The 15071-nt window shown below is 41.5% G+C and overlaps 1 protein-coding gene across 1 annotated transcript in view; it reads right to left on the minus strand.

Annotated features, from left to right (window-relative positions):
- Nucleotides 1–13717, minus strand: part of PEX7 (peroxisomal biogenesis factor 7) — a 1057085-nt gene extending 1043368 nt beyond the window's left edge. Inside the window, exon 1 of the mRNA XM_078649187.1 lies at nucleotides 13520–13717. Within this exon, the coding sequence (XP_078505313.1) occupies nucleotides 13520–13625 (106 nt within the window). The 5' untranslated portion in view covers nucleotides 13626–13717. The remainder of the gene's footprint in view (nucleotides 1–13519) is intronic.
- Between the last annotated feature and the right edge of the window lie 1354 nt (nucleotides 13718–15071).

The raw sequence follows: 15071 nt of genomic DNA on the forward strand, positions 1-15071 counted from the left end.
ACTGGTTTAACAAGGTCAGCTTCAGGCAACAGGGTCAGTTCACTCAGGTCAAACAGGAGTCAGCACGAATTCGAGCTAAGGTGTACATGTCCTTGAAAGACTTGTTCAGCCACAGTCATAGGCCTATGTGAGGGCAACCACAAAATGGCTACCATGCACAAAATGGAACCCAAGGGTTCAGAATTCACAGAACCTCAGGTGAACTGTGGTATGTTCTGGTGTTTTACGGAATACTAGGTGTACTATTACATCCTTAGGTGCTAAGAAACTTTTGATTCCCTTACATGCACCTGAATTGCTTGAAGTGCTGTGCTGAAAAACATGGATAGGGTCCTGGAAACAAATATTATACGACCACATCAAAGCAATAGCCCATATGGTTCGTAGGTAATTGTCTACTTTCCCCCCGTGCAGGTGAACGAGGCCGGATAGCCGCAATCCTCCACGCTATTTGTGATTGGGGTTGAGTCATTGTTGAACAGTGCCACAGGCAGTGAGTGTGGTGTCACACTTGGAAGCCTGTCCAGTTTGGTAGCCTTTTACGTAAAGTCCTCTATAAAGTGACCCAAGTATGTTGATAGCTGAAGTACAGCATATGGAACAATTCCCACTACAGGATTTTGAATAATTAACTGGGTAAAACCAAAATTGTTTGTCAGCATGGGTGACTTTACAACCACTAATCCGGGGGGAGAGACTTCCATGGGCTATTGGCATTTTCAATACCTGGGAATGACTGGCACACACAATTTTAGGAAACTATGTAATCATGTAACAATGACCATGTAACCAGTGAGATAAAATAAAATTGAGATCATGCTAGCTATTTCTGTTGACTATGTGAACGATAACCATTATAAAGGTGATCATCCTGCCTACACGTTAGCATGTTTTATGAAGTCCCTCTCTCCAGAGCCCGAACGGGGTATTCAGAAACACAAACTCAATATTTGGAAAAGATGTTTGGTCTGTTAGTCACAGTGAAATATGAAGCAATTGAAAAGTGACAGTCCACAACATACACCATTATTACTGGGCCAAGCAAGTACATCATATGGTGGGGTAGTACCCCGTTGAATAAGAACCTGACATCCAAGTTGAAAGGCAAGGATAATGTGGAGATTTTGATATAAGATCCTCCATTTTTATGACACAGAGCTGGGACAGATGCAAGTCTCAACAAAGAATCTGGGAATCTGGTCTAGTGTGAACAAAAGTATATGTGACTGGTTCCTGATAAGGTTTTCGATGTACTTTGAGAACTTTTCAAATCTACCTGCAGACATTACACTGTTTTCGCATGTGGTCTATTCACGCTTGGTAATCTTTCTGACTACTTGATATTCATGTCACTTGAAAGTCCAGACATGGATACAACAAGAGCCAGGACTGCAACTATAAACAGCTCATTTAACTACTCTATTCCAAATGTTATTGGTACCCACCCCACTAAAAGTATGTTGCTCAATGCTCTGATCAGAGCCACACGAAGTGCAAGAATACACCACATTTAGTATGCAGGGTTAGGGGAAGCTTTTCAATACTGCTCAATGCTCTGATGAATGATGATACAAAAGGCGAAGTGTCACTGCTGTAAAAAAAGATTGAGTGCATGACCCCACTAAAAGCATTTTTCTCTGCCCCATGCAGAAAACCTATTTACAACAAGGGGTGGTGATGGACAGAGTCTCTGAATTAAGCAGAGTACTCTCACCCAGTCAAGAGATCAGGGCTAGATCCAACACCGTTTTTTAGCTCATTGCACCATCCCAGTTTCAGAACCTGGCTGTATGCAAATTAGTCTGTCCCTGGCCCAGTGCATCATGGGAACAGGGCAGACCAGACTACAAAAGCCAATTCTTACACTGGGAAGGAAACAAGCTTCCGGGGACCGGTTTCTGCCATTTCAGGCGTCTTCGGCCGGGCTTGCTTGAATCCTGATGGTGCAATGAGCAAGGGACTCACATCTGAGTATACCCTTCCACGCTTAGGGTGGACAAAATTATTTACAACAAGGGGTGGTGATGGACAGAGTCTCTGAATTAAGCAGAGTACTCTCACCCAGTCAAGAGATCAGGGCTAGATCCAACACTGTTTTTTAGCTCATTGCACCATCCCAGTTTCAGAACCTGGCTGTATGCAAATTAGTCTGTCCCTGGCCCAGTGCATCATGGGAACAGGGCAGACCAGACTACAAAAGCCAATTCTTACACTGGGAAGGAAACAAGCTTCCGGGGACCGGTTTCTGCCAATTCAGGCGTCTTCGGCCCGGCTTGCTTGAATCCTGATGGTGCAATGAGCAAGGGACTCACATCTGAGTATACCCTTCCACGCTTAGGGTGGACAAAATTATTTACAACAAGGGGTGGTGATGGACAGAGTCTCTGAATTAAGCAGAGTACTCTCACCCAGTCAAGAGATCAGGGCTAGATCCAACACCGTTTTTTAGCTCATTGCACCATCCCAGTTTCAGAACCTGGCTGTATGCAAATTAGTCTGTCCCTGGCCCAGTGCATCATGGGAACAGGGCAGACCAGACTACAAAAGCCAATTCTTACACTGGGAAGGAAACAAGCTTCCGGGGACCGGTCTCTGCCATTTCAGGCGTCTTCGGCCCGGCTTGCTTGAATCCTGATGGTGCAATGAGCAAGGGACTCACATCTGAGTATACCCTTCCACGCTTAGGGTGGACAAAATTATTTACAACAAGGGGTGGTGATGGACAGAGTCTCTGAATTAAGCAGAGTACTCTCACCCAGTCAAGAGATCAGGGCTAGATCCAACACCGTTTTTTAGCTCATTGCACCATCCCAGTTTCAGAACCTGGCTGTATGCAAATTAGTCTGTCCCTGGCCCAGTGCATCATGGGAACAGGGCAGACCAGACTACAAAAGCCAATTCTTACACTGGGAAGGAAACAAGCTTCCGGGGACCGGTTTCTGACATTTCAGGCGTCTTCGGCCCATGCAGAAAACCAGCATACAGCCTAAAATCCCCTTTATCTTTGGAATGTGACCAACTGGGAAACAACTATTTTCAATATTTATTAAAATCCAATTCCATGGTAAGATGTTTCATGTATATTAAGAAAAAGTAACTTTTAGAAAGTTAACCTTTTACCTGCCTGAAGTTCTTAGAGTTTAATTTGCATCGGCGCTCTAGCTTTTTCCAGCTAATAATTAGCCTTCAATATATGTGAATATGTGTGAAATGCCTCCCAGTAGCAAAGCAAAATAGTATAACCTGAATAGGCAGGGATGACTCCTCTGAACTCCTTTGAAATGCAATGTGGGGGCTGTGGACAACCTTTTTGACAAATCCGGCTTGAAAGTCAAATCCTGCTTGACAGATCTGCTGGGTTCACATATAACATTTGGGGCACACTTGAAAGGGGAGAGAGAAGTATGGCAAAAGAATTATGGTAGATCCACTGTCTGGTTGCTGAAGGACTCTGCTTCTGTACTACTAGACTTCTTTCTTTAGGTTTATTGTGGGTACAGTGGCTGCCTCAAACTGGATTTTAGTTTTAGAATTGGTAAGACACTAGGATACCATAGTACTCTCCCAACAAACACCCCTAGCACTCAGAGTCCAAGCTGAGTGTGGCTGAAAACTTTCGCCATCTTGAAAATGCCCAAAGTAGGTATGGTTTGCCCCGGGAACTTTTGTCCCATTGGTTAAAATGGGATAAAATTCACCTCCGGGTGAATGTTTCGCTCTTTATAAATTTCTTTTTAATTTCATTGGGCATGCCAGGAGTCACTGCCACCCACTAGCTAGTGCCAGAAATAAATGTGGCACTTCCCAGCACCCACTTTGAACACTGTCTGGGCCTGCAGAAGATCAGAAGAGGATGGACTTGCTGTCTGTGACCTGAGATGAAAGGAGCCCAGAAGGACTGGATTTGCTCCCTCTAGTAACCAGTAACCAGGGCAAAGACGTATACTCCAAGGGTCATAAGGTTGATCTCCTGTTCCAGCTACAGGCATATAACAATTTACAAGAGGCCTTTTCATGGAAGTAGTGACCTGACAAGTGGCAAATGGACCCTGGTGCTGGCCTGACGCCCTATGAGTCTCCAAGTGCCTCTTCTGGGGTTCCTGAGGGCTTTAGAAGTATACACCTGTGGTGGATTGGCACTTAAAGGATTGAGTCAGAAGTTTAAATCTTTGACCAAGTTGAACCAGGTTGGAGTATCCGACTATCTTTGGCACTTTGTGCTTTTTGGCGCTCTTTCTCCTTAAAGGTCATGCCACTTGTTCCCCCAATATAATTATTGTCAGTTTGGTGCCATTTTGTTTATTACATTTTACTCTATTTTTCTAGTTTGTTTGGATTTGCATTTTTACTTTATTACTGCTTTGGTGCTGCATAATTGCATTACATGTTGTCCTACGTTAAGCTTGTGTAGCCTGTATGCTGTGTGCCATAGCTACCAGGGTGGTTGATTTCAGGTTAATTTAGTGACTTCGAGGGTTAACCCTGACCAAGGGTGTGATTTTTCCTTTAAGTGGGTAGCCGCTCACCCAAAATAATAATCCAATTCCTTATTATAGGGGATGCCCATAGGAGAAGTCGGGGTGGTTGTTTATGATGAAAGTTACCATATCCAAGACCCAAATGTTTGAGTGCACTTTGTCTCCTTAAGTGCCAGGTTTTATCCCCAGAAATGGCAAAATGTGTTAAATGGAAGTTTGTCAGGTGCCCTTCCTTTTTTTTAATTTTTTTATATTTTTATTATTCATCATCAGAAAAAATAAAGTATAAACAATTAATTACTTTGACATATATATCTAATACAACAGATATAATTCAATTAAAGCTTAGTCACTTGAAGTAACAACCGAGATGCAAAACATAATTTGAGTACAGTTTCCAAAAAAGAAGAGTTAGAAAATCTGAGCAATTTTAACACCGCCAATTATAATCCTATCAAAAATGAGCATGAGTCTATCCCCTTTTAATACCCATCTAATTTAAGTTTCCATTTTTCAACTGGGGCCCATATCCGTTTCCCAAGCTGTTTTGCATTTACGCCTTTTTTTTCATATAAAGCTTTCTCTAGAGTATAGATAGCTAACAATTTAGATAGCCATTGTTGAAACGAAGGAGGATTAGAGTCTTTCCATAACGTTGCAATACAAAGCCGGCTCAGCGTCATTGCAATAAACAAAAATTCTTGATGGGGTACGTCCTGCCCCTCCTTTGCCACTCCCAGGACCATAATCTCATTAGTTAATTTAATAGAAATCTCCAATTCCTCTTTAAAGAATTCTTCCATAGCGTGTTTAAAGGGATCTAGTTTAGGACAAGACGCAAACATGTGTATCGTGTCTGCCTCCATACTCTGACATCTTGGGCAGAAGATCCCACTCGTTCCCCCCCAGCGGGCTATTCTATGCGGTGTATAATATAGTTCATATAAAGTCTTGTAGTATTGTGCCTGCAGATTTGCAACCTTTAAGGTAGTGTTTCCTAACCTAAGCGATTTTTCACCCTCATTCCCAACTAGATTTAATTTAGTTCTCCATTTATCAAATACCTTTCCTCTATCATCCTCGTTATACAGGCATAATGCACCATAAAGTTGAGAGATTGAACATCCCTCCTCATCTCGAACAAGTTCCATCAAGTCTACCCTAGTAAACTTACAGTTACCTGCTTGTTTTCTCTGCAGGACTGATCTTATCTGTAAGTATTTAAAGAAATCTCTCCGATCCAAATTGTATAGCTGTTGCGCCCTTTCAAATGTTATTAACCCTAATTGATCTATAATGTCTCCAATTGTTCCGACCCCGAGATTATCCCACCTTCTCATCACTTGATCATGAAATACATCTGGCAGAAGTGTATTCATATATAAAGGGGTATAGAAGTTCATTCTCCCTAATTTAATTTTCTTCCGGATAATTGACCAAACTGAAATGACCGCACCCAACACCTTGAACTTTGTTCTTTTATAGTAGTTTAGCTCCTTAAAGGTAAGAAGTCCCTTACTAGAATCCAAAACCAATAGGTCATATATATCCGGAATACCAGCATTACCCCTCCATATGTCTTTCATATTCCCACCGAGGAGTCCTTTACAATACTGAAGAACTGATGCAAAATAATATGTCTTAAAGTCAGGTACTGCAAGGCCCCCCCCCCGTTCTTTAGATAGTGCCAGCATCTTTATGGATCTTCGGGTTCTGCCCTTGGCCCATATAAAGCGATTACAAATCCCCTCTACTTCCTTAAACCACTTATTAGTAAATAATAAAGGAATCACTTGATCATGAAATACATCTGGCAGAAGTGTATTCATATATAAAGGGGTATAGAAGTTCATTCTCCCTAATTTAATTTTCTTCCGGATAATTGACCAAACTGAAATGACCGCACCCAACACCTTGAACTTTGTTCTTTTATAGTAGTTTAGCTCCTTAAAGGTAAGAAGTCCCTTACTAGAATCCAAAACCAACAGGTCATATATATCCCGAATACCAGCATTACCCCTCCATATGTCTTTCATATTCCCACCGAGGAGTCATTTACAATACTGAAGAACTGATGCAAAATAATATGTCTTAAAGTCAGGTACTGCATGGCCCCCCCCGTTCTTTAGATAGTGCCAGCATCTTTATGGATCTTCGGGTTCTGCCCTTGGCCCATATAAAGCGATTACAAATCCCCTCTACTTCCTTAAACCACTTATTAGTAAATAATAAAGGAATCGTACGGAATAAATATAAAATCTTGGGCAGAAACTGCATCTTTATAACATTACAGCGGCCTATAACTGTTAAATGTAAATTGTCCATTCTATCTAAGTCTAGTTTTGCCTTTTTGATTATTGGGGTCAAATTTTCCTCTACAACCTTAGATAAATCGGATGTTATACTAACGCCCAAATAGACCACGGACTCTATAACTCTCTCATCATGAATAGTAACAAATTGATTTACGACTATTGTGTTTTCCCTTGGTATAATTTATACCCTGACAAAAGGCCATATTTTTGGGCCTCATTCTCGATTTCCCCAATTGCTATTATTGGTGTTGGTGATGTGATTGCTAAATCGTCTGCGTATCCCAATATTTTCAGGTGCCCTTCCTCCTGGCTAAATTAAAGATTACCACGGATGGCTACACAGAGAAGGGCCCACGTCATTGTAATTGAGAGAGACCTTTTGGAAATATCACACACAGAAGGTCGAATACAATCTGATGGTGTTGTAAATGGAGTTAGAGATATCAACAATGTTTGCATTAGATACTTGGCTGGGCTTGGAAGAAATGGCCACACTGCACTCTTAAAGACGAAATTATATAGTATGTACCTTTGTGTCTTTGTATCTGCCCACTTGCCATGCTTATGTTAACAGTGACTCACAATGAACTGCTGAATGATCTCTATTTAGTTTTCGAAAATGCTAATAAACGTACATAAAAATGAATCCTGCAAAATAAAAAGAAGGTAAAACGAATGTCAAAATGCCAATGTATGTTAAACCTTAATAAGTAACTAAAATCCAAACTGAAGTTCTGGAGCCAACCAATCCCCACTAGCTAAACCCCATCCTTACCCAAAACATACTCAACTGCAAACATGTTGGTATTCTTTCTCCCTCCCCAACTCCACACAAAACCAACTGTGCATACAATCATGGATGATGTGCTACAAGAAACAGAAGTAGTGTATGCATACTTGTTGATACACTGGAAGCAATTTCAGCCTTCTGCAAAGTGGATTAATGCAACCCTAACTAGCAGTAATTGAAGATTCATGTTAGGTTTGCTTCATCTCCTCCAGTGGAGTTAATAGTCAAAAGCTAGCTAAAAAGTGTCAGCAAGCCATGTTGTAGGCACCTATGAACCTACATGTATCAGTTGAATAAACATGTAAATACACTGTTTGCAACTTCACTTAACATAAAATAAAAATGCACATTTTCATCATAATATCTCTGGAATGTGTACATTATTCAAATCGTTTTTTGGTCAAACTATAGACAGCAACAATAACATAGTCATTGCATACAGAGTCATGTGGTGATCAAAATCTAATACATAACAGCTTGGTTTCACTGGATGTTACCTAGGAATGAGACCTCAAAAAAGCTAGTGAATACCCAGCACAATATACTCAGAAACTGCTAGGCGACAAAACCTACTGTTTTTATAGCTCTGATACTCTGCCTTTTTATTTAAATGGAACGAGCCATGGATGAAGAGTAAGTAATGCAATAGGGAAAGACTGTCCATTCATGTTTGAACATCCAGAACATCTCTTTGGCAAACACAGCCAACAACACAGCCTGAAAGCTCAATTGACTTAAAAAAAACAATAACAACGGCCTCATGCCATCTGAAACTTACTGGAATCAAAAAGCACAGCGTTTATTCCTGAATTTTAAACAAAATATATGTTTGCCCCCATTCAGCTCCCAAAGATATTTTACCATACTATCCAAACGTGCAGCAAAGACATGGAGCTTGGGCCCTTCTAGACTCACAAAATCACCGTAAATTCCTGCAATGGTGCCACAGTTGGATCATGTCACCCCCTACTAACATTTACCATGCTATGGGTTACTGTTTATTTAGTGAAAAGGTTTGTGCTTCCTGGTTCATCAATGAACTCAAGTTTGTACTACAGAAACACAAGTGCTTATTCTCAAGATTGGAATGAATTATGAACTACAGAGACCGGATAGTGATGGGGGAAAATATTTGGAAACTCATTAATCACCCCAATCAAGCTCTACAGCTCTCTGTTGTTCTGGTATAGCCAGAACAACATATTTAGCATTCAACACACTACCAAAGAAGGTCATATACTGCAGTTATCCACAGAATGCCATTCCACCTATCACAGTCCTAAACACACACACCTACCTTTACGAATGGAGGGCATACATGTCCGTTCTAGTATCTTCTAGTATGTCAAACGTCTCATAGTAAAATAGGGCATGGGGGATAGCTGGACATCAGTGCTGTGCTATTTAAACCATTGCAAACATCAATATGCAGAATGACTTTGGTGTGTTTAAAAAACAGCCTCATGCATGAGCAAACCTGCGCCGGCTCTTCAAGACACAACTATTTGTTCACAACTAACAACATTCCCAACCTTCATTACACGAATCACCGCTAGAGCATGGAGGCAGCAATAGGTCTGAATACTTTTTAACTACACCATCACCAATATATACAAGTGCAGGATGTTTGCACCACTAGAAATAAGCTGCAATATAACTGACAGGTTTTAGTCTATAAATGCAATGAATACAATCATGCTGAGATTGCTTCATAGCTGAGGTGGTTCTTAGATTCTATTCCCCCAAGGGTGCTGAAATTGAATTAGATATTCCACTATTATATGGGGCAATGTAAGTGTCATGTTACGATTGTGACATGGCTATGTTGCAGCCAAAACTTGCCCGGTCTCCTATTTTAAGTTATTTTACAAGCAACACCTGGCATACAGAAGAAAAAACGAGTGGGCACAGCTTAAGATCTGCAGCATCAGCAAACCCTGAAACATCAAAGCTGGGGACATGAAATTCACTATTCTCAAGTGGCCTTCATTTTACCCTCACTCTGCAGACATCAAAACTGCCCTTTCTCGTTTCCACAATTCAACACCTGACACTTGCATGCATGGTCTGACTCGCTGGGCATGCACGTGCCAATGGCTCAGCTCCAGCTTGAAAGTGGACAGTTGGCAAATTAATGAATCCAACCAACCCAGTAAGGAAAAATATAGGGCACTATAGCAGTCTTTTAAGTGAGAATTTGCAGCTGGCCTGCGAGCATGTGCAACTCGTATTTTTATAAGTTTAACAACGTTACTTGTCAGCAGGTATGTTTAACTTTTTTGAGAGGCAATATACTTGCATTTTAATTGAATAAAGGCTATTAACTGAGATCTATATGGGAAAAATAGCTGCTGTTCTCAGAATTCATAAACCACCAGCAAGATGTGTCTTAAAAGTCAAACATGCACACAGGCAAGAATGCTTGTATACTAGTAAGATCTGATGGAAACAAAATGCCCGCCAATGTATGGAGAGAAAGGTCTGATTAAATGGCAAAAGGAATGAGATAAGTTAAAAATGACCAATCAGCACGTTCATCTGAATATGAACCTGCCATGCCATACGGCCCCTCGCGGCGGGATGCCTGGCTTTCACCTTGTGGACACCCTGCCGGGGTTTCTCACAGGGGAATACCAGGACGGGTTCCCTAAGCAAGCGCCAGGATGCCCTTTGGGTGACAGGTTTGCGCTATATAAGTACACCTACATTTACATTTACATTTATATATGCATATACTGGAGGTAGGACCTGCAGCTTGCAAATGCATGAGCTACAATGACAGAGTCTGAATCAAAAATAAGCTCTTTTCAGCGAGATGCACTTACTGTAATACATGTGTCTATTGTGAGTTGCGATCACCCACAATGGCATGCTCCCATAGTATGGGGGTATCAAATGCTGAACTATGCTCTAACGAGAGCAGTAACTTACTGTACATGTGATTATGCTCCGCCAAGGCGCTTCTGTGTCTCAAACATCCATTTTGTGAGAGTCCCCATTATGTCAATTGCTTGCAAGAGCATACGGGCTATTGGCTGGCCAACGAAAGATGCCCTTGGGAAAGACAGTTTCAGGTTCTGGCCTGGGAGATAGTCATGTTGTATTTCACGTGAATGCTGCGCACTCCAAAGGTCGACTCACTGAAATATTGCATTACTAACCCTTACCATCAATGACATAATTGACATTTGGGCCTCTCTTGACAAAATGCTTAGGAGTCATTTCAGCAAGCTGCTCCCATGTCCCCAGACTTAACCTCATAAAGACTTATAAGAAAATTATGTCCATCTCTATTCTGGGCACAGTGGACACCACCAGATGAATTCTGGAGCATCACATGGGAACACCATCTTAATTTCTTGCCACAGGAGGAGCAGTGTCACAGCTGGGTCTTATGGCGTGCTCAAGTTTGCACATTTTATCTAAGAGGGTGATCAACAGGTCACTGGGGCCGATTCACAAACTGCATTTTGTAGTACATGAAGTTGTACTACAAGATGCTATTCACAAACCTATGTGCAGAGGTATCCGCCAAGTACGCAGAACATATAATATGGTTGTAAACTTACTAGTAACTTCACAGTCATAAATTATGTCCTCCTGACTCCACCTTGTAAACTGAGGGGGTGGAGACAAGTATGTCTACATCTAGGAGGAACTTTACACTTGGAAATGATAAACAGCAAAAAGTAGTAAAGTTATTCCTAAATGTAAAAGTATATTTACACACCAATACACGTACACTTGCAAATGTACACTTGTGAATAGGTCCCAATGTGTGTGAGTCTGAGTGTCTTTTCAAGAAATTGGATGACATGCCTCTATGCCAAACCATGTCTAAAATTGAATATCACATTACTATCACAGCCGTTTCTGAGACATGAGGTGTGTGTTCCAAATGCTTTTTCGTTTTTTAGGTCTCGCCTGGCGTTAGCAGCGCGCATGCGCTACGCTCGCCATGTGAAGGCCTCTTGGAATCAATACGATTCCTGCTCTGCCTGTAATTTTCAATGACGAGCGTTGTTTGTCGTCAGTGTTTATGTTAAACATAGTTTGTTGATTGTACCACAGTGTCCTTAGCCCCTCCTGGTTGCCATCCTGTCCACTTTAGGCCAAGCCCACCTTTGACTGGATGTTTTACTTTACTTGCGGAGGGAGACGGTGGGTTTTATATTAACTTTCGGCACTCTTATTTTTACTATTGCATGCGTCTTGCGTGTTTGATGCATTCCCTTCTATTGTTCACGTTTACCTTAATCTGTTCTCGGCTGAAGGTGCTTGTGGTGATTTTTTTTTTTAAAGATTGCATGTGTAGGCTTACAGAGCATGGGGCTTGTGCTCTTTTTTTTCATAGTGCATGCCTTTTGCATGTGGGGTGCACTAGGCTTGAAGCGCATGGGTCTGGTGCCAATTGTCGTATAGGCTTGAGGCGCGTGGTGCTTGTGCTGATTTCTTTATTTAGAATATGCAATTTTTCTTGGGTGTGGGATGCACTAGGCTCGAGGTGCGTGGGACTTGTGGCGATTTCTTTTTTTGAAATATTGCATGTGTATGCTTAATGCGCAAGGTGCCTTTTTTTCATAGTGCATGCGTATTGCGTGTAGATGCACTAGGCTTCAGGCACGTGGGGCTTGTGCTTATTAGCACGTGTTTATAGGCTTAAGGCGCGTGGGGCTGGTGCCGATTTTTTTAACATGCCATTCGTCTTGCGTGTGGGATGCACTAGGCTTCGGGCGCTTGGGGCTTCTGGCGATTTCTTTTTCTTATATTGCATGCGTCTTGCGTGTGGGATGCACTAGGCTTGAGGTGCATGGGGCTTGTGGCAATTTCTTTTTTGTAAATAGTGCATGCGTCTTGCGTGTGGGATGCACTAGGCTTGAGGCACGTGGGGCTTGTGCCGATTGGCACGTGGGGCAATATTGGCTTGTGGCACGTGGGGCTTTTTTTTTCTTTTTTCTTTTCAATTGCATGCTTCTTGCGTGTCGGATGCACTAGGCTTGAGTGCGCGTAAAGCTTGTGCCGATTTCTTTTTTGTAAATATTTCATGTGTCTTGCGTGTTGGATGCACTAGGCTTGAGGAGCGTGGGGCTTGTGCTGATTGGCACGTGGGGCAATATTGTTATTATAGGTTTGAGGCTAATATATACAAAACTAAAACACAATACCATTTACAAAACAAATTGCTTTAACTTTATTTTGCATTTCCAGTGCTTGTTTTGGTTGGATGTAATGAGGAACAGCCCTATCCACTTTACGAGGTTCGGGTGCAAAAGGGTCTTGAGTTGCTAGCCTTGCTGATTATAAACTTGGTACATGTGTAGTCCTGTGCTTGTAATTGTTTCGTGTTCCAAAGCTCCGCCCAGGATCTGTTTAAACCTACCATGAGGCAGGCATGCCACTGCACAAATCGAACAATCTCTACTGATGATTTAGCATTTATGACCATTAAGCCTGTGGCATCATCTTGAGGATCTCTTCTAGACCCACTAGAGCTCACGTGTCTCTCTGACACAGCACTCTATAAATATATCACACTTACGAAGCTAAAATGATGGCACCCTTCACTTTTACATCTGCTTACATATTTGAAAAAAAGAAAGTATTTTTGTATTTCTTTTGTTTCTCGTCAATATCAAGTAAAGCGGTTAAACAGTTTGGTGTGCTATGTCGGCAGTGTTACAATATGCACCTGTACGTTTTTTGTGTAAATATTAAAAATAAAGTGACATGCATAACTATCATGTGTCGTTAAGCTTACGAGACGTCAGTGTTCAAATCTCTTTTGATATGCTTTGATCAAGGAACAATCTAATTTTTGGATACTAAGAATTCTTATTAAACAGTGCATCACAATGCAAGCTGGATACATGACCCTATCGGCATTTCTTTAACGGTATGATTGTGAAAGCGGAAGGAGATGGGAAGGGATGCTTCACCTGCGATCCCATAGTACTGGGAGGTGGCGCAAGCCAGGCGCGAGGGAAAGTACGGTGAGAACTCAACCGCGTAGCCATGGCGGCCAGGGACTCGGAAGCTCTGCATCACCCCTTCTGCCCTGACATCAGCTGCTTAAAAAGCGCGACATTGATCCCAAAAGCAGCAACAGGAGCCAAAACATGGGACAGCACCAAGGAAACAGAAATAGGACTATCGGAATACAGACAACACCCCCACATGCTGCTGAATGTAGCAGCCATGTTGTAATTCTGCCCAGTAGTACAGAGAAAACAGAGACAACTATTTTTTGTGTTATTGCAAACTTCTAGAAGATGAGTAACATTACGACTTTTGATACAACTATGACTATCTAAATATTATTTAGAATAATATGGTCTTCCGCAAACATTTCCTGTTCGTTAGCTTGTGTTATTGTGTATTGATAAAAATTACAGATGTGTTTACTGTGGCAGCTGCTCTCATCCATGCCTCCACACCGTCGTGTCTTGTAAACATATTAACACGGAGGCACACTTCCCTATCTGAATCCGAATGGGCGAGTCTAAATCAGGAATAGAGGCCATATTAAGATCAGGCAGGTAAATCTAAGGTAAAGCTGGGTTTTCATTGCGGTACTTCTATCACACAAACGCACGATGGAGCCATTTACTTAATATTGTCATGGCCATAACAGACACTGGATAAAGATACGTCGAATTCCAATTAAGTGGAAAACCGACTATGTTCTGAACGATTGTATCTGTCAATCAGTCAGTCAGTAAGAAAACTTTATTTGGTTAGTTACAACCATAAAAGTGTACCCTATACATAAAATTACTATTAAAATATAGCCAAGATCATATTAAAAACATGGTATAAGTACATATCATAAAATACACATTTCCTTCATACAAGATACAAATGTCCACCTACGAATAGTTAGGTCGGGTAATTCTTTCATCTACCTCAGGATCCTTCCAAGGAATTCCATGCCGTACCATTACCCTTTACATGCACAGCATTATCCTACCCCAAGTGCGCAGTAAAAATGTTTTACTCTGTACACTTGAGGAACACCCTGACCTTACTCATAAATTTTCCAATAGCACAAGCAATGTCTAGGTTCGTCATTTCAACTAGAAGGCTAACAGCTTGCATCCTATTTCTGATCATATATTTTTTAAATATCGGACCTAAAATCTCTTTCCGAGAATCTAAAAACTTCGTACAATCTAGTAAAATATGCACAATATCGCAATGATTACCTAACGCACAAGTACAGGTACCATTACTATTCAACATAACATTTTTGCTCTCAATATTCCCATAGCAGGTGTTTATCCCCATTCGCACTTTTAGTACCTCCCGTCTTAGGTGGAAGCTCGACAATCTATCTAAATAGGGGTACTGTTTGTTAGATTCCCACGCCAGAGTCATATGTGGCACCAAAACTTTCCGCAAGAGGTACTCTCTATCATATGTGCAGGAAATCTCAGCTCCCAGTGTTCTTAATTCTTTCTTAGCTATGCTTGGGTGACTCAGTTGCGGACA

This window comes from Lissotriton helveticus, chromosome 6, assembly GCF_964261635.1.
Source record: "Lissotriton helveticus chromosome 6, aLisHel1.1, whole genome shotgun sequence".
In the NCBI taxonomy this organism is placed as follows: domain Eukaryota; kingdom Metazoa; phylum Chordata; class Amphibia; order Caudata; family Salamandridae; genus Lissotriton; species Lissotriton helveticus.